At 44.8% G+C, this 18,033-nt stretch overlaps 1 protein-coding gene across 5 annotated transcripts; it reads left to right on the forward strand.

The window, feature by feature from the left end:
- Positions 1–542: 542 nt before the first annotated feature.
- LOC123745265 (uncharacterized) lies at positions 543–5,808 on the forward strand. 5 transcript variants are annotated; one of them, XM_069300617.1, is made up of 3 exons: positions 543–4,779; positions 4,930–5,613; positions 5,653–5,808. In XM_069300617.1, exon 1 carries the CDS (start codon positions 558–560, stop codon positions 1,764–1,766), a length of 1,209 nt encoding a protein of 402 aa, XP_069156718.1. In that variant the 5' UTR covers positions 543–557; the 3' UTR covers positions 1,767–4,779; positions 4,930–5,613; positions 5,653–5,808. The 5 variants fall into 5 exon arrangements, with proteins under 5 accessions (XP_069156718.1, XP_069156719.1, XP_045581567.2 ...); XM_069300618.1 differs by having other exon boundaries at positions 5,692–5,808; XM_045725611.2 differs by having other exon boundaries at positions 543–1,632; positions 3,973–4,779; positions 4,930–5,808.
- Positions 5,809–18,033: the final 12,225 nt, after the last annotated feature.

An 18,033-nucleotide genomic window follows, 5' to 3' on the forward strand; every position in this document is an offset into this window, starting at 1 on the left:
GATATAATGAGGAAACTGAATTTAACCTCACTCGAAAAAATAATAGAAAAAAGAATAAAAATAATAGAACAAATTAATAAATAGATCCACACATAAACAAAACTAGGAAGAATCGATGAAATGCGTAGAGCAAGAATATTTAGCTGTTAACCAATTAAACTAGAGGACACGCAGGTGTGTGGGTAATAAGAAAGTGGTATGAACTAGAGTCGAAATTTCACTCCAAACGTCTACCACTTACGGGCTATTCGTGCCCGTGCCATCTCTTGGGTGGCTTAAATCAACATATTCGGTGACTGTACTTTTGAAAATGCGTTGATTAACACGAAAGCGCTCAAGTCATTTCTTGTTATTTTTCCTCCGTGGTTATATGTTTTCACGTTATTCATCAGGTGTTAATTTCATCGTGATTTACATACATAAAAATATAAATAATACATACAGGGAGTTCTCCTTTATAGTGCGTTAATGTGCACAAGCACCTAATCTTATCTGAAGCCAGAACATTATATCTTATCACTAGTAACTCTCTAAATACCGCAGGCACATCAGTCGATATGGGACCGAGAGAGTGGTGGGTGCTGGCGCTCTTGTGCTCCAGTTTCCTCGCCCAGGCCGCCCAGGCCGACCAGGCCGCCCAGGCCGACCAGGCCGCCCAGGCCGACCAGGCCGCCCAGGCCGACCAGGCCGCCCAGGCCGCCCAGGTAGACCCGGGTCCAGCGAGGGAGGCGTGTGTGGTACTGCAGGATGACCTCCAGGACTCTCGCCCCGTCAAGCTCCCCTCCAACATCACCGTCTGGCCACTCAACACAGACTGGCAGCTGGAATTTACCATCCTTGATACAAGTGGGAATCCTCTCGTCTGCGTTAGTTTCGAAATCAAGGGACAGAAGATTCAACTAGAGCTCTACGATGGAGAATGTGTGGACGAGAATATCATAGATTTTGAACGGTGGAGCCCGGAGCATGTGAAGCTCGGAGACTGGACGATGATACACGTGGCTGTGGATGGGAACATCGCCGTGGAAGCAGACAAGAACGGTCCTACCGTCCTCTCAGCGACCTCGAGTCTACCTAAACACTCACTCCTTCAGGTAACACACACACGCTCAGTGAAGGTTGCTCTGGAGTGCCGCGTCAACTGTCCGGCCGACCTCGTCTCTGAGGCCTCGGGTAACAAGCTCAACACTGTGAAAGAATTATCAAATCCCAATGCGAGATTTTTCTTCAAACCTGGAAAAGATTTTAGTAGATTAAACCTGGAGATAAAGTGTGAAACACCATTGGGCCTAGAGGTGCATGTTGGTTCAACGGACATAACACGGGACGATGTGCAGAAACTCTCTCCCCTCAACCAGTGGCACAAGATATTCCTCGAGTACGACTACGACAAAAAGGTTTACGCCATCATCATTGACTACATAACGATCCGGGAAGTAGATAAGGGGATCAGTGGCTGTAGTACCTTGAAGAACTACTTCGTGAGGGCCGATGGAGAGGCCTTCTTCAACTTCGGCTGCGACCCCAGCAGCGGGGAGGTAGCCCACACTGCTCCGGATGAGTTTCTACCTACCAACACAACCAGTTCTGTCGTGTTAACTCTTGTGCTGACTTTACTTGGCATCTTCTTAGGTATGCTTACATTACATTTGATTCTATACGGTTTTGGTTGGAGGTTCAAATATAATAAAAACAAGAAGATAAAATTTAAAAAAACATTACAGACGAATAAAATAAACCCACCATTCATCACAGAGTATACATAAACCCACCATTCATCGCAGAGTATACATAAACCCACCATTCATCACAGAGTATACATAAACCCACCATTCATCGCAGAGTATACATAAACCCACCATTCATCACAGAGTATACATAAACCCACCATTCATCACAAAGTATACATAAACCCACCATTCATCGCAGAGTATACATAAACCCACCATTCATCGCAGAGTATACATAAACCCACCATTCATCACAGAGTATACATAAACCCACCATTCATCGCAGAGTATACATAAACCCACCATTCATCGCAGAGTATACATAAACCCACCATTCATCACAGAGTATACATAAACCCACCATTCATCACAGAGTATACATAAACCCACCATTCATCACAGAGTATACATAAACCCACCATTCATCGCAGAGTATACATAAACCCTTCATCGTTAAGCTTACATAAACCAATAATCGTAGAGTGTATATAAACACTCCAATTACCGAAGAGCGTAAATAAACTCGCCAATCATCCTAATACGAAACACTTAACCTCGCTAGCTTTCACACATTAAACAGGGAGTATGTGTCATAAACAAGTAGGGGTCGGCCCAAGTACCATCTTTTAAGAAATATTGACATCTAAAGTCTCCCCCCTCCCTGCGAGGTTCATGAAGTTCGAATACAGTATGTGTTTTCTGTAGATTTTGATGTATTCATCTGCCATACTTTCAGGGTGGTGGGAGAAGCCTCACCCAAATTTTAACACCAATTGCTGTTGGGTACGTGAACAATATGGTAGGGTCGGGGTTGGCATATGTGAAACGAGTGCCACCTGACACGTTGTGAAGTCTATCCCCACGACGAAAAAAAGAGATAGAAAGAGAGAGAAAGAGAGAGAGAGGGGGGGGAGACAAAGCGACAGACAGGCGTATAGACACAGAGACAGGAATAGAGAAAAACAGAGACTAACAAATAGTGAAACAAAGGACACAGAAAGAGACAGTCAAACACAATAACACTTACAGAGACAGTAAGGGGGGGGGCGGTGCCTGGATGTACCCAGGCACCGCCGAGAACTTACCTATCAACATTTACCTATGCATGACTACGAGGGGAATTGAGGTCTAGCTCTTTATGCCCCGGCTACCAGCCCTGTTGTGCCTGTTGAGTTCAAGCTTCTAGTTAATCCTAGCCATCCGAATATTCCACCAGGATGGCTAGGATGGCTAGGGTGGCTAGGTTAGATTCCATTAGCAATATAAATATACAAACTTTCCCAGTTTGTCCAAAATCCACAACATGAAAGATTACTTTCTCATGGTCCATCACGTCAACGTTTGCGCGACTGTACACAACATTACTGTAAATACTTATATTTTAGGAGGATGGGTTGATGTATACATACAAAGGTAGAGGTACCCGGTGGTGCCCGGGTCCACGCCTCAAGCCACCCCTCTTTTGTTACCATTCTTCCCACATCCCCCTCTACCTCATCTATCCTCCAACCCTTCCCCTTCTTTGTTTCCCCCTCTCATCTCCATTTTCTTCCTCTGTCTACTCTTCTTCCTTCACCTCTCCAACCTCTAACATATATATATATATATATATATATATATATATATATATATATATATATATATATATATATAGAAGGGAAATCGAGCAGCTCCTGGGACTCTATTCCACTCTTTCTACCCATTCGTCCTCTTCCTCATTCTTCAACCCCCCTCATCCCTATCCTCATCCCTGTCCCCCTTATCCACACCCATGGCCCCCCTCGTCCCCATCCCCTAGGTCCCCCCCCCCCTCCTCCCTCCTCTCATTCTCCCCTTCAACACATCTTGAAAAATATATTTTTGAAGATGTGTTGATTAACATGAAAGTGCTTAAGTAATTTCTTGTTTCACTTTTCCTACGTAGTTGTACTTTGTCACATTATTCATCACTAATTAATTTCTTCGTGATTTAAATCATAAGTTTCAGTCAAGAAAACTCAAACAGTTTACTCAAACATTTCCAAAACAAGGCAATATGGTCGTAAGAATCCACTATCGAACCATAGAATCTTCCCAGCGCTGGAGGTTCCACTGACCTTGCACAGGTAGAAACATTCCGTATATAGGGACCAGCGGGGCAGCATGCTGAGGAACTGTGCAGGTGGGCTCTCCACACCTGTTGTGTTCCATATATGTCATCTTGGAGTCTGCTGATGTTTTGTTCGTCAACGTCAACCAACAGACTAGTGTTCCCGGCCCGGCTGTGAAGTTGTCTGTTCCACACCTGCTAAGCTGAATTGCCCATGTCCGGTTGTATGATCCACACCTGTCACGCTGGCTCACTCAAGTTCGGTTGTATGATCCACACCTGCCACGCTGACTCACCCAAGTCCGGTCGTATGATCCACACCTGCCACGCTGACTTACCCAAGTCCAGTTGTATAATCCACACGTGCCACGCTGACTCACCCAAGTCCGGTCGTATGATCCACACCTACCACGCTGGCTCATCCAAGTCCAGTTGTATGATCCACACCTGCCAGCTGACTCATCCAAGTCCAGTTGTATAATCAACACCTGCCACGCTGACTCATCTAAGTCCGGTTGTATAATTCACACCTGCAACGCTGACTCACCCAAATCCGATTGTATGATCCACACCTGCCACGCTGACTCACCCAAGTCCGGTTGTATGATCCACACCTGCCACGCTGACTCACCCAAGTCGGGTTGTGTGATCCACACCTGCCACGCTGACTCACCCAAGTCCAGTCGTATGATCCACACCTGCCACGCTGACTCACCCAAGTCCGGTCGTATGATCCACACCTACCACGCTGACTCACCCAAGTCCAGCTGTATAATCCACACCTGCCACGCTGACTCACCCAAGTCCAGCTGTATAATCCACACCTGCCACGCTGACTCACCCAAGTCCGGTCGTATGATCCACACCTGGTCGACTAACCAACCCTCCTGGCGACTGAGAGACTGCGTAGTGTGCGGTGCTGCTGCCCTCCGCTGCACAGTATGAACCCCAAGTCCAAAGGTACAACGAACAATAACATCACATTTTTACTTGAACAAAAGTTAACACGCTGGCAAATATTTGTCAAGAAAATAATATTACAATTTCCCGGCAAAGAATAATAAACTTGGTAATTATTTTTGTTTTGTAATTAAATATTGTGTTTTTCAGACCACCGGAACTCCGTGTTACAAGTCAGTTGGTCCAAAACCACACTGCCATGTTGGGCAGTGGTTCAAATGTGTGGTCCAGCACGATGTTATCATTGTTATCAAGTGCCTCAAGTCTGTGCTCCGGGACAGTGATACCACACCGACCTGAGCCTCAAGTGTTCACACTCAAGTCCTCCACGTGACTGAGCAGACAATCCTATCGGTCTACCAATCCATAAAAAAATTTAACTGTTTTCCCTTAGGATAAACGTGCTCACCCAGGCAGCCCACTTATTACCCTATTAGAGGCCCATGTACACAAGAGGTCAATAATCTAATATCTATATCATATAATAATATATTAGCATATTATATTATAGTATTATAGTATCAATTTGTGTATCTTTTTACGTCGTATTTTTAACGGATTGGTCGACGCCGTAAAAAAAAATAGTTTAGCAATAAAAAAAAAGAGTTTAAAGAGACGACGTGTTGTGCAAACTCTCGTGGATCACCTAGACTGTTGTTCTACTTATATTCGAGTTTGCCAGTGATTGCAACTTCGTTTTTTGTTGACATTGTTAATGATATTGTGGAGGTGTGTGTATGTGATTTCCTGCATAATCCCTACGGCAGAGGTGCTGGCACTGCTCGCCTGCCCGAGGTGGTTATGGCACCCGTGTTGTATGAGTGAGCCACCGAGGTGGATATGGCAACTGTGTTGTATGAGTGAGCCACCGAGGTGGGTATGGCAACCGTGTTGCATGAGTGAGCCACCGAGGAGGATATGGCAACCGTGTTGTATGACTCAGATTCATTACATGTACAGTGCATACTGATTATATGCAATTACTTATATTTGTAATAAAATGCAAAATATATTTCTTCAACTTATAAACAGTAGCTTAATTTACCAAGATAAAATTATGGAGAAAATCTGACTACAGTCGGCCATCGTCAGAAACAATTTGTCAGGTATCCGATCATGATGAAATATATATTTTAAATTAATCATTATATAAAAGTAAAGCTTTAATTTGTATGATATACAGAAGTCTCCATACTGGAAATGCTAAGTTTTGTAAAGATCTTGACGATTTACTAGACAAAGCTAAGTGTGAAAACCTGTATTTATGTAATATGTAACTTCACCCTAGACTTGCTAAGGCTGCTCTACTCTCATGGGGTTTAACATGGAATTACAGATTGCAACAGGAGTCGTCACCTTATCAACAGGTGGTACGATGAAATATAGGCTCATGTTATCTCTCATATCTCTGATAACAGTCCAGTATGTTTTGTTCCTGATCACAGATACAAAAGGTCCTCCGAGAACATTTATAACGTATTAAAAGGCTGAGGAAAATTTTGACGTTCACTTGGTCATATTAGATACGAAACAGACGTACAAGTACAGACGTACATGATGTACAAACGTACATGATGTACAGACGTACATGATGTACAGACGTACATGATGTACAGACGTACATGTACAGACGTACATGATGTACAGACGTACATGATGTACAGACGTACATGATGTACAGACGTACATGTACAGACGTACATGATGTACAGACGTACATGATGTACAGACGTACATCAGACTAAACTCACTCATCATGGATGAAATAAAACCACTAAGTAATAAATACTTTAACGAGCCCCTTTGAGGCAATTAGCAGGTAAGAATATAAATAAATAAACCCTCGAAACAAAACCAGGTGTAACCAGTTGCAAATTATCCATCAGTGTTTTCATCCTGACTTAAGACCCGCTGACAGTTGCTTATTATTTTAACAACTACTGCAGCTGCATGGCAACACCCTCTGTGTCAGCCTGCCTGGGGATGGTACCCACGCCGCCTCCCGTTCACTCTAGCTACCCACGGTAGTAATTAAATGCATTGGCTTTCCAGTAATGCAGCTACAGCCCCGCTCCTGTGACTGGTAAGTCCACTACGGGCTCACTATAGCCCGTGCTACTTGTTACAGCACCGCTCCTGTGACTGGTAAGTCCACTACGGGCTCACTATAGCCCGTGCTACTTGTTACAGCACCGCTCCTGTGACAGGTAAGTCCACTACGGGCTCACTATAGCCCGTGCTACTTGTTACAGCACCGCTCCTGTGACTGGTAAGTCCACTACGGGCTCACTATAGCCCGTGCTACTTGTTACAGCACCGCTCCTGTGACTGGTAAGTCCACTACGGGCTCACTATAGCCCGTGCTACTTGTTACAGCACCGCTCCTGTGACTGGTAAGTCCACTACGGGCTCACTATAGCCCGTGCTACTTGTTACAGCACCGCTCCTGTGACTGGTAAGTCCACTACGGGCTCACTATAGCCCGTGCTACTTGTTCCAGCCCCGCTCCTGTGACTGGTAAGTCCACTACGGGCTCACTATAGCCCGTGCTACTTGTTACAGCCCCGCTCCTGTGCCAGGCAAGTCCACTACGGGCTCACCATAGCCCGTGCTACTTGCAACTTTGCGTTCCCAGGAACTGAATCTAAAACAACATCCAGTAATGAAGGATGTCGTACGAGAAAATAGTTTTTTCATTCACCTCCTGCTAAGACCATCACAAGTGTGGACACATCACTAATAATAGTGGTCCTACTGAGGATAACATTCCCTTAGTAGTTATTAAGGTTAATATTTACTTTCTGACACTGTTAGCCATCCTCTGAAGTATGTCAATCTCTTAAGCCAAGTTCCCTGAGTCACGTCAGGTTGTGTCTGGTAATAAACATTGAAATATAATATCCAATTGGTCAGATCCTTATAGGACAGATCGGTGGTCTGTCCTATAAGCATTTAGTGAAACAATCGAGAAAGTTTTCTATAATAGCCTTGATCACTGAAGATAACAGATAAAAGAAGATAATTGTCACACGACCAATATGGCTGTCATATAGGACTGAACAACACAAGCGTCAGTAATGACATTCAACAAGTGTGTGTGTGTGTGTGTGTGTGTGTGTGTGTGTGTGTGTGTGTGTGTGTGTGTGTGTGTGTGTGTGTGTGTGTGTATGTGTGTGTGTGTGTGTGTGTGTGTGTGTGTGTGTGTGTGTGTGTGTGTGTGTGTGTGTGTGTGTGTGTGTGTGTGTGTGTGTTCATAGGCTTGGCCACAACGGCACTACCGTAGCTGTCGTCGCTGGCCACGTGACTTGGCTGTCATTCACACACTCCCACTTCCCCAGCTCAACACGTGAGCTAATGAAAACAAAGTTTTGAATTACTTTGAGAGTAACTTCAAGGACAGAAGACACTGTGTATCCCTCGGTAACGCGACATCAATCATGGAGTATTTTTTTATATCTAAAATAAGTTTAGGAACCATGTGTACAAAATTGATTTACTTCATTTAAAGTTAGTCTGAAAGGTGAGTTTAATTGGCACAATTAATTGTCACTTTGCCTCCATTAAATTGACCGGTTTACTCTAGTGTTTCTATGTCATATAAATAATTTCAAATATAAATTTCCAAAGGACATTAGTGAGAGCTGGAATTGCTTATGAGGGAATTTGAAATTATCAGGGAGAAAGTGCCAAGCCATTACGACTATATAGCACTTGGAAGGGGACAGGATATGGATTTGGGATAGGATGGGGGGAAGGAATGGTGGCCAACCACTTGGACCGTCGGGGATTGAACGCTGGCATCCCCGCTACTGAAGCCATGTCGCCTCTACACACACTAAGTAAATTCTCAATAACTCATAATCCGCTTTGTGAAAATATGGTACACCATTAACAAATTTATATTACAAATCTTTCCCATGTTCAATATAATTTTGTTATCGTCATTGTTCCCCATGTCCCTCCCTGTTCCCATGTTGTTCACCAGTGTCTCCATGTTGGCCAGTGTTATGTCTTGACACACCAGTGTTGGCCAGTGTTATGTCTTGACACACCAGTGTTGGCCAGTGTTATGTCTGACACACCAGTGTTGGCCAGTGTTATGTCTGACACACCAGTGTTGGCCAGTGTTATGTCTTGACACACCAGTGTTGGCCAGTGTTATGTCTGACACACCAGTGTTGGCCAGTGTTATGTCTGACACACCAGTGTTGGCCAGTGTTATGTCTGACACACCAGTGTTGGCCAGTGTTATGTCTTGACGCACCCGTGTTGGCCAGTGTTATGTCTTGACACACCCGTGTTGGCCAGTGTTATGTCTGACACACCAGTGTTGGCCAGTGTTATGTCTTGACGCACCCGTGTTGGCCAGTGTTATGTCTTGACACACCCGTGTTGGCCAGTGTTATGTCTGACACACCAGTGTTGGCCAGTGTTGTCTGACACACCAGTGTTGGCCAGTGTTATGTCTTGACACGCCAGTGTTGGCCAGTGTTATGTCTTGACACACCAGTGTTGGCCAGTGTTATGTCTTGACGCACCCGTGTTGGCCAGTGTTATGTCTTGACACACCCGTGTTGGCCAGTGTTATGTCTGACACACCAGTGTTGGCCAGTGTTATGTCTTGACGCACTCGTGTTGGCCAGTGTTATGTCTTGACACACCCGTGTTGGCCAGTGTTATGTCTGACACACCAGTGTTGGCCAGTGTTGTCTGACACACCAGTGTTGGCCAGTGTTATGTCTTGACACGCCAGTGTTGGCCAGTGTTATGTCTTGACACACCAGTGTTGGCCAGTGTTATGTCTTGACGCACCCGTGTTGGCCAGTGTTATGTCTTGACACACCCGTGTTGGCCAGTGTTATGTCTGACACACCAGTGTTGGCCAGTGTTAAGTCTGACACACCAGTGTTGGCCAGTGTTATGTCTTGACGCACCCGTGTTGGCCAGTGTTATGTCTTGACACACCCGTGTTGGCCAGTGTTATGTCTTGACACGCCAGTGTTGGCCAGTGTTATGTCTTGACACACCAGTGTTGGCCAGTGTTATGTCTGACAGACAACGTCTCGAAAACGATCTATTTGGTTTAAGAAAGCAGTCATCTTAAACAAAAAAATCATTCCCTTTATATTGACCCTTTTTAATATGCAAAAAAAAATAATCACTTAAAATGCAAAATAATTAGACTAAACGCTAGATATTTCTGGCCATTTTAGCCGTCTCTCTCTCTATTCTGTCGAGGCTTCGTGGCCTATATATATACCTCATTGTGTTGTATATTTTTTAATTTGAACGTTAAATAATTTGTAACTCCGAATTTCGTATTCTTCCGAAAGTTTCATGTTTTCTACATTCACCCGTATGTGTGTGTGTGTTAAGGTCTAGTGTTACTGCACATGCAAGTGCTCTCAACACCTCTATGCTTCACGGTGTTATGTTTATGTTTTTTCCCTCTCTCTCTTGTTATCACCATTGTCTCGATAACACTTTTAAAAACTCCCTAAAGTACTTTTCTTTTTACTAACAATTTCTTGTACTATATCAGCTAGATTATCATGTTAACAAATGCCTTCCAGCCAGTACATAATCAAACCATTATCTTCTAATACTCTTCTCTAGTCTAATACTGAGAGATGCAGATAAGGTTGCAAGATAAACAAACATTGACAGGAGTTGATAAGAGTTGATAAGAGTGCCAGAAACCTTGGTTGTGTGCCATGGCACCACAGTTATCATTGGTCCCCGGAGAGATATTATATATATATATATATATATATATATATATATATATATATATATATATATATATATATATATATATATATATATAATATACATCTGATGGCTGGGTCCTGCAAGACCCTCTTGTGGTATTGGGATCCTATAGCATAACATTCAATGTAAAGTTGATGTCAATACCGTATAGGGGAGCACTATCGATGTACTTATCTCTAATGAGGGTTGGCAGTATTTGTTTATGTGTGTGCATGTCTTTGTTTCACCAGCAACAGCAACTATGCAGATGTGTATGGAGCTGTATTATCAGAAATATCTAAATTGGGTAACTGTGTGACCTCATGCTGTAACATGCTGACCTCATGCTGGCAGGCGACCCTTAACACCGACCTTTCTCGACAAGATGCGTACGTAAGTCTGCTTAATGTGTTCACTGATGCTGTCAATGATGAATTTAATATTAACTTTAGCTTTCTATCACCGGATAGAAGTGGTAGGTCTTATATTGTTAATTGTCTTATCGATTATAGTCTAACTGGTAAGACCTGCGGGTATAATGGTATCAGATGGTGGTCACTGGTGGTGAGAACCTGCCCGGGCATCTTCCTGTCTTGGCCACCTTCACTATACCTCACACGTTGCTACTGTCAGTGAGAACAGAAACCTCCCTGGAACACATCTAAGTTGGAAGAAGACAACTGTTGCTCACCTGGATAACGTTAACTGCCCGCCTAACGGAAAACTGGATAATATTCTAATTCCAACTGCTGCAATTGCCTGCACTAATCTTCAGTGTAATTTACATCAGAACAGTCTAAATGACTTGTTAACATCTGTCATATCAGTGCTAGACAGGCCGGGGAAGAGCATATATATCTTAATAGAAAAAGACGGAGATGCAGACTTAGTTGGAATGATCACGTTAGTGAATCCCAAAATAGATCTATCTTTTGCCATAACCTCTGGAAACATGCTGGTGCCCCAGAGATGACTGGCCACCCCAGACCAGACGAGGCACCAGGACTCTGTATCATCACGCCATAAATAACATTAAGAAGGAGAAAGATAATATTGTTAAATCGAAGGTTGATGATAACCATTCAAGGAAAACGTTTTATGAATTTTTGGAGTGAAATTGGAAAATACAAAATTCATGCAAATTGATAATGAACGACATGGATAATTCCCCTGAGCCACATAATGTCTGTAATGTGTTCAAATGAAAATATTCACCGTTGAACAACAGTGATATATACCGGACAGATGAGAGTCAAACTCACCTAACTACGTATGTGATACCTGTATACACCTGCCCCTAATATTAAACACCTGTAATGGTGGAGAAAGCTGTAAGAAAGCTTAAAAATAGATGGTAGTCGCTTTGGCATATACTCTTACAATCTTAAACATTGAATGGCGAAGCTGTAAGTCTGTACGTCTTACAGACTTTCTCTCCCAAGGTGCATCGCTCCATGGGAGAGATAGAACACGACTGAATTTCTTCCCATTCTAAAGAACTGTAGAGCTTTTGTGTCCTCTGATAACTATAGAGCTATTGCCCTAAACACACTAATACACAAAGTATTTGATTATATACTCATTAACTTTCTACAGTTGACGAACTGGACACCTCTGACTTTTCAAATAACATACAAAACTGGTTACTCAACAACGCTCTGTAGTTTCGTGGCGACGGAAACTATTCAGTACTAAGATAACTCTGTCCTCTCTGCTTCTGGGAGCTTCCAACGCTGTTTAACAATGTTGAATACACCAAACCTTTTGGAGAATTGTTTAGCAAAAAAAGGTCTGTCCTGTCATCGCTAGATATTTGTATATTTCTTAGCAGGTATGCAAATTACCTGTGAAATGGAATAATAACCTCTATGAAAAAGCCTTTATTAAAAAATTAGGTCAAACAAGATGCTGTTTCAAATCCAATATTGTTTGCTATATTTCTTATTCTATTGCTGAAGGAGTTAAGAGGAGGTGAGATAACTCTCGTCCTGACAACACTAAGGTCAATATTGTGTGTTAATCTGGTCATCCAATTCTACTTCGACCGACCAAAGAGACTATGGAAAACTAGATAGAAATATGTGAAAGATATTGTGCAGAATACAACCTAAAATTACTAGGCAGAGAGATTTCAGTAAAGTATTCTGAGAAGCATCTTGAGAATATTATATCCTCGAGAGGTCCATTTGTTATTTTTTTTATGATGCAATTAGAGACCCGAAAGATAAAACAAGTGTCATCCTTAGTGATATTGGTCACCTTGATACAATGTCGCAAGCAAAGTTATTTAAGTCAATGTCTAAGCTTGAATGAATGAACTATGGGACCTTCAAAATACTGATATTGGTAAACTTAATTGTGAATGGAGGAAATGTTTCTAGACATATCCTGGGTGACCATCCTCGCACTCATTGTGATCTCCTATCTGGCCTGATGTCCACACCCAAATGTGTAGAAATAATTCCCAAACAATTGATATAATTATATCTGAAAGAAATCGCTCATCAAGCAAATTTAATCAACTATTTCTTCGGTCACTCTTACTTTTCCAGACATAGAAAGTGTTAGGAAATACAATGTACGAATGGCTTAGAGACATTATGCTGCAGCAAGTATACGAGACATGATAAAACAACTAGTCAGTCAGCAGAGAAAGCAGGGAGGAACTCCCGGGGATATTTGGAAACTATGAAGGAACTACTGTCACACAGAGATGGATCACTGACAGGCACTGTCAGTGATCCATCTCTCTCTGATTTTGAGTCCAATTAAAGTCAGATCGATGTTATATGAGCTGTGTGTTTGGCGTGTTTTTTAAGCCGGGAGAGTTCCAGAATATGTTGATGTAGAATGCTGAGTGTGTGTATATATACACCTGATGGTGTAACTGGTTTATATTAATTTTACTTCTAATTGTTTTATCTTAATTTTGTGATATAAATTGTGCCAAAAATGTCTTGCCGCACTAATGTTAAACTTCACTTTAGTTTTACAATATGTCATTTATCAACTTGTAAGCCAAATGTCACTCACTTTATGCCCAAAATATTCTGTCAGTTTGACTTAGATTATTGTACACCTGATTAGTCCAGCCAATATTGCAATTACTTGTGTAAGTAATTACGAATAAAGTTTGATAATGACAACGTCTGTGTGTTGTGTTGTTACCTTTGTGTAATTACTCTTCTGTAATTCTTACGAATTACAGGAGAGTAATTTAGGGAGTAGGAGAGTAATTCCTAATTATAAATATACAACCTTTTATGATGAAAATTTGTTGATACAATTTCTTTTCCTTCAAGAAAATACAATGCTGCATTATATCTGGGAGGCGTAGTTGCCAGCCCCATCATCGCCGCACTCACCCCTACTAAGCCTAACAAGCCAAGAAATAAAGTAATTCTAAGTTCAATACAATCTTATACCCGGGGTGGCACCCTGGCCCTTATACCCGGGATGGCACCCTCGTCCTTATACCCGGGATGGCACCCTCGCCCTTATACCCGGGATGGCACTCTCGCCCTTATACCCGGGGTGGCACCCCTCGTCCCTATACCCGGGGTGGCACCCTCGTCCTTATACCCGGGGTGGCACCCTCGCCCTTATACCCGGGGGTGGCACCCTCGCCCTTATCCCCGCGGGTGGCACCCTCGCCCTTATCCCCGGGGGTGGCACCCTCGCCCTTATACCCGGGGTGGCACCCTCGTCCTTATACCCGGGGTGGCACCCTCGTCCTTATACCCGGGGTGGCACCCTCGTCCTTATACCCGGGGTGGCACCCTCGTCCTTATACCCGGGGTGGCACCCTCGTCCTTATACCCGGGGTGGCACCCTCGCCCTTATACCCGGGGTGGCACCCTCGTCCTTATACCCGGGGTGGCACCCTCGTCCTTATACCCGGGGTGGCACCCTCGTCCTTATACCCGGGGTGGCACCCTCGTCCTTATACCCGGGGTGGCACCCTGGCCCTTATACCCAGGGGTGGCACCCTCGCCCCTATACCCGGGGTGGCACTGACCCTCCCCCCTGTCCCCATCGCCTTGATAATCCGACACTCACAGATCGAGCCATATATCAGGGGGCGGGGGCGCCGCCCCCTCTCGTTACCCTGCTCGGGGGGTGGCGATACAGTATTTTATTTTAACGTTCTCCAATGGTGGCAAAAGAGGGCCGTGATCTGGAAGTACGCACTGAGGAAACATGGGGGAACGGATCGCCCGCTGCTAAAATGCCGCTCCCGCCACCCCCATCAACCCGCTGCCGCCCCATCACTCCGCTCTCATTCACGGGGGAAACTGCACCAACATCACCTGGCGGAGGAGCGCGGCCTTCAGGTGATGTAGGGACGCCCCTGGTGGCCAGAGGCGCCTGTGGGTGCTCCAGCAGCAGCAGCAGCAGGCGGGGAGGGCGAGACGCAGAGGAAGGTGACGATGTGGAGCGGGAGGCCGGGCGGCATCTGGCCTCCGCCTGGCTATAATGAGTGCTGCTTTATCCACGCCGAAAGGAGCGGGAAAAAAGAGGCGCTACATTCTTTAAGTAGATTTATACGCACTTAATTGGTGGAAGAGCGAGGCATTCTTGCATAAACTCTCTCTCTCTCTCTCGCTGGGTGCTGGTGATGGTTGTTGTGACTGGTGGTGGTTAGTGGTAGTGTGTGGGTGGTGGCTAGTGGTAGTGTGTGGGTGGTGGTGAATGGTGGTGTGTGGGTGGTGGTTAGTGGTAGTGGGTGGGTGGTGGTTAGTGGTGGTGTGTGGGTGGTGGTTAATGGTAGTGTGTGGGTGGTGGCTAGTGGTAGTGCGGATGGTGGCTAGTGGTAGTGTGTGGGTGGTGGCTAGTGGTAGTGTGTGGGTGGTGGTTAGTGGTAGTGTGTGGGTGGTGGTTAGTGGTAGTGTGTGGGTGGTGGCTAGTGGTAGTGTGTGGGTGGTGGTTAGTGGTAGTGTGTGGGTGGTGGTGAATGGTGGTGTGTGGGTGGTGGTTAGTGGTAGTGGGTGGGTGGTGGTTAGTGGTAGTGGGTGGGTGGTGGTTAGTGGTGGTGTGTGGGTGGTGGTTAGTGGTAGTGTGTGGGTGGTGGCTAGTGGTAGTGCGGATGGTGGCTAGTGGTAGTGTGTGGGTGGTGGCTAGTGGTAGTGTGTGGGTGGTGGTTAGTGGTAGTGTGTGGGTGGTGGTTAGTGGTAGTGTGTGGGTGGTGGTTAGTGGTAGTGTGTGGGTGGTGGTTAGTGGTACTGTGTGGGTGGTGGTAAGTGGTACTGTGTGGGTGGTGGTAAGTGGTGGTGTGTGGGTGGTGGTTAGTGGTACTGTGTGGGTGGTGGTAAGTGGTGGTGTGTGGGTGGTGGTAAGTGGTGGTGTGGGTGGTGGCTAGTGGTAGTGTGGGTGGTGGCTAGTGGTAGTGTGGGTGGAGGCTAGTGGTAGTGTGGGTGTAGGCTAGTGGTAGTGTGGGTGGAGGCTAGTGGTAGTGCGGGTGGTGGCTAGTGGTAGTGCGGTTGGTGGCTAGTGGTAGTGTGGGTGGTGACTAGTGGTAGTGCGGGTGGAGGCTAGTGGTAGTGTGGGTGGAGGCTAGTGGTAGTGTGGGTGGAGGCTAGTGGTAGTGTGGGTGGAGGCTAGTGGTAGTGCGGGTGGAGGCTAGTGGTAGTGGGGGTGGAGGCTAGTGGTAGTGTGGGTGGAGGCTAGTGGTAGTGTGGGTGGTGCCTAGTGGTAGTGTGCGGGTGGTGGCTAGTGGTAGTGTGCGGGTGGTGGCTAGTGGTAGTGTGTGGGTGGTGGCTAGTGGTAGTGCGGGTGGTGGCTAGTGGTAGTGTGTGGGTGGTGGCTAGTGGTAGTGCGGGTGGTGGCTAGTGGTAGTGTGGGTGGTGGCTAGTGGTAGTGTGGGTGGTGGCTTTAAATTAGGCCTAAGATGGTTTGTATTAGTCGCATGATTTTTTTTTTTTTTTTGACTTAGGAAAGGTTAGGCTGAATAGTTACTGATCCACTCTCCTGGCGACTTATTTGGAGAATTCAAGAACAAAATGTAAACTTTTTGGGTACAGCGGCCTGTCTTCCTGCGCTTGACCAATAGTTTCTTAAAGTTCCATATTTTTTGGAGGATGTGATTGATTTTAAACTTAAGGTTTCTAAGAAATAATTGTTTTCTGAAACTCACTATTTATGAAACAAAACGAATTTAGGTTCATCCCAACTTGGTGAACCAACATTAACCTGCATCTAACAAAAGCGTTTGTTCGCACTATGTGAACTTCAGCCCTTCCTAAGACAAAACTATATATATACGGATGCCGGTAGTAACATTGTACAAAACACCGAGAACTCCAGGAAGATTCCCACAGTTGTTGAAAACAAAAAACATTAGTCTGCAGCAAATCCCAGAATGAGGACTAAATTTTTTAAATTTTGCCCCGAGGGGCGAGTTTATTGGGCAGCGCCACTCATCCTGTGAGTGGACACACCGCCAAAGCTGCATGAACAACACTTCCCAATAGGAAGAAAACCCGCTGGGTTGTTCATCCTGTCACTTGTACCCAGACACAGCTGGGACTTGCTTAACTGTCTCAAGTGAACAGCTCCTCAAACAAGAAGGTTGATATCTGTCAACCCATAAAATCTTACGTTATCTTGCGGGTGCAAAATGGGGGAATGTTTTATGAACAGTATCAATATTTGACTTATAGTGTTTTCCTAACTCAAACAATGTGGGTTTTATTATTCTACACATAATGTCTCTCAGGTGTTCACATTCACGTAGATAGTGGTCAAGGCGGTGTCTGTCACTCTCACCACAGATTCTGCAACTCCACTGCTCAACTGATGTTTCCATTCCAAATCTCCATGGATATTTGTATTCAAGACAGATTCTCGCTATTACTGATTTTCTCCCGCGGCCTCCTCCTCTTCGTCCATAATGATTGGGATTGCCAGCTGCAACCATCGCTGGTTTGTGCTTTTATCCTCCTTTCCTCAGTTACCTTGCTACGGTGATGTTGCCTCTAATTTGTAGTTGAGTCTTGGGTATGAAGTATTCAATATGGTTTCCTTCAGCAGCCAGCACACCTGCTCATTCATTTCCGACATATTCCAACATGGGAGGGGATCCACAGAAACTTGAATCTTTCTGGTTGGTAAGTACTCTCACAGCTTTCTTAATTTCAGCGACTATCGCAGGATTTTCAGTCCGATTTTTACTTAGGCTTTGGCACTGCTTTTGAATCAGTGCAGATCACTACACCATTAATGTTCGCTCAAGGCATCTTAACGCCATAACTATGGCAGTTAGCTCTACTTGTGTTGAAGAGGCACAGTTATCAATACGTACTTTTAATTCTCATTTCTGCGTTGAAAGGCATTATTCCTATTACAGTGTATGCTGCACCAGCCCTGCCACTGGCAGGATTAGTAGACTCATCAGTGTAGATTTGATCTAGTTCATCTCCGGCTTCTTTATAAATTTCCTCGAGACACTTGTGAGAACTGTAGTCGTCCATAAAGCCAGAAAAACCTCGCCCTTGGCAGCACCCC

This window comes from Procambarus clarkii, chromosome 44, assembly GCF_040958095.1.
Source record: "Procambarus clarkii isolate CNS0578487 chromosome 44, FALCON_Pclarkii_2.0, whole genome shotgun sequence".
Lineage (NCBI taxonomy): Eukaryota > Metazoa > Arthropoda > Malacostraca > Decapoda > Cambaridae > Procambarus > Procambarus clarkii.

Excerpts from the sequence above, each read along its gene's own strand:
- LOC123745265 (XM_069300616.1), top strand. The coding sequence starts at position 558 with ATGGGACCGAGAGAGTGGTGGGTGCTGGCGCTCTTGTGCTCCAGTTTC.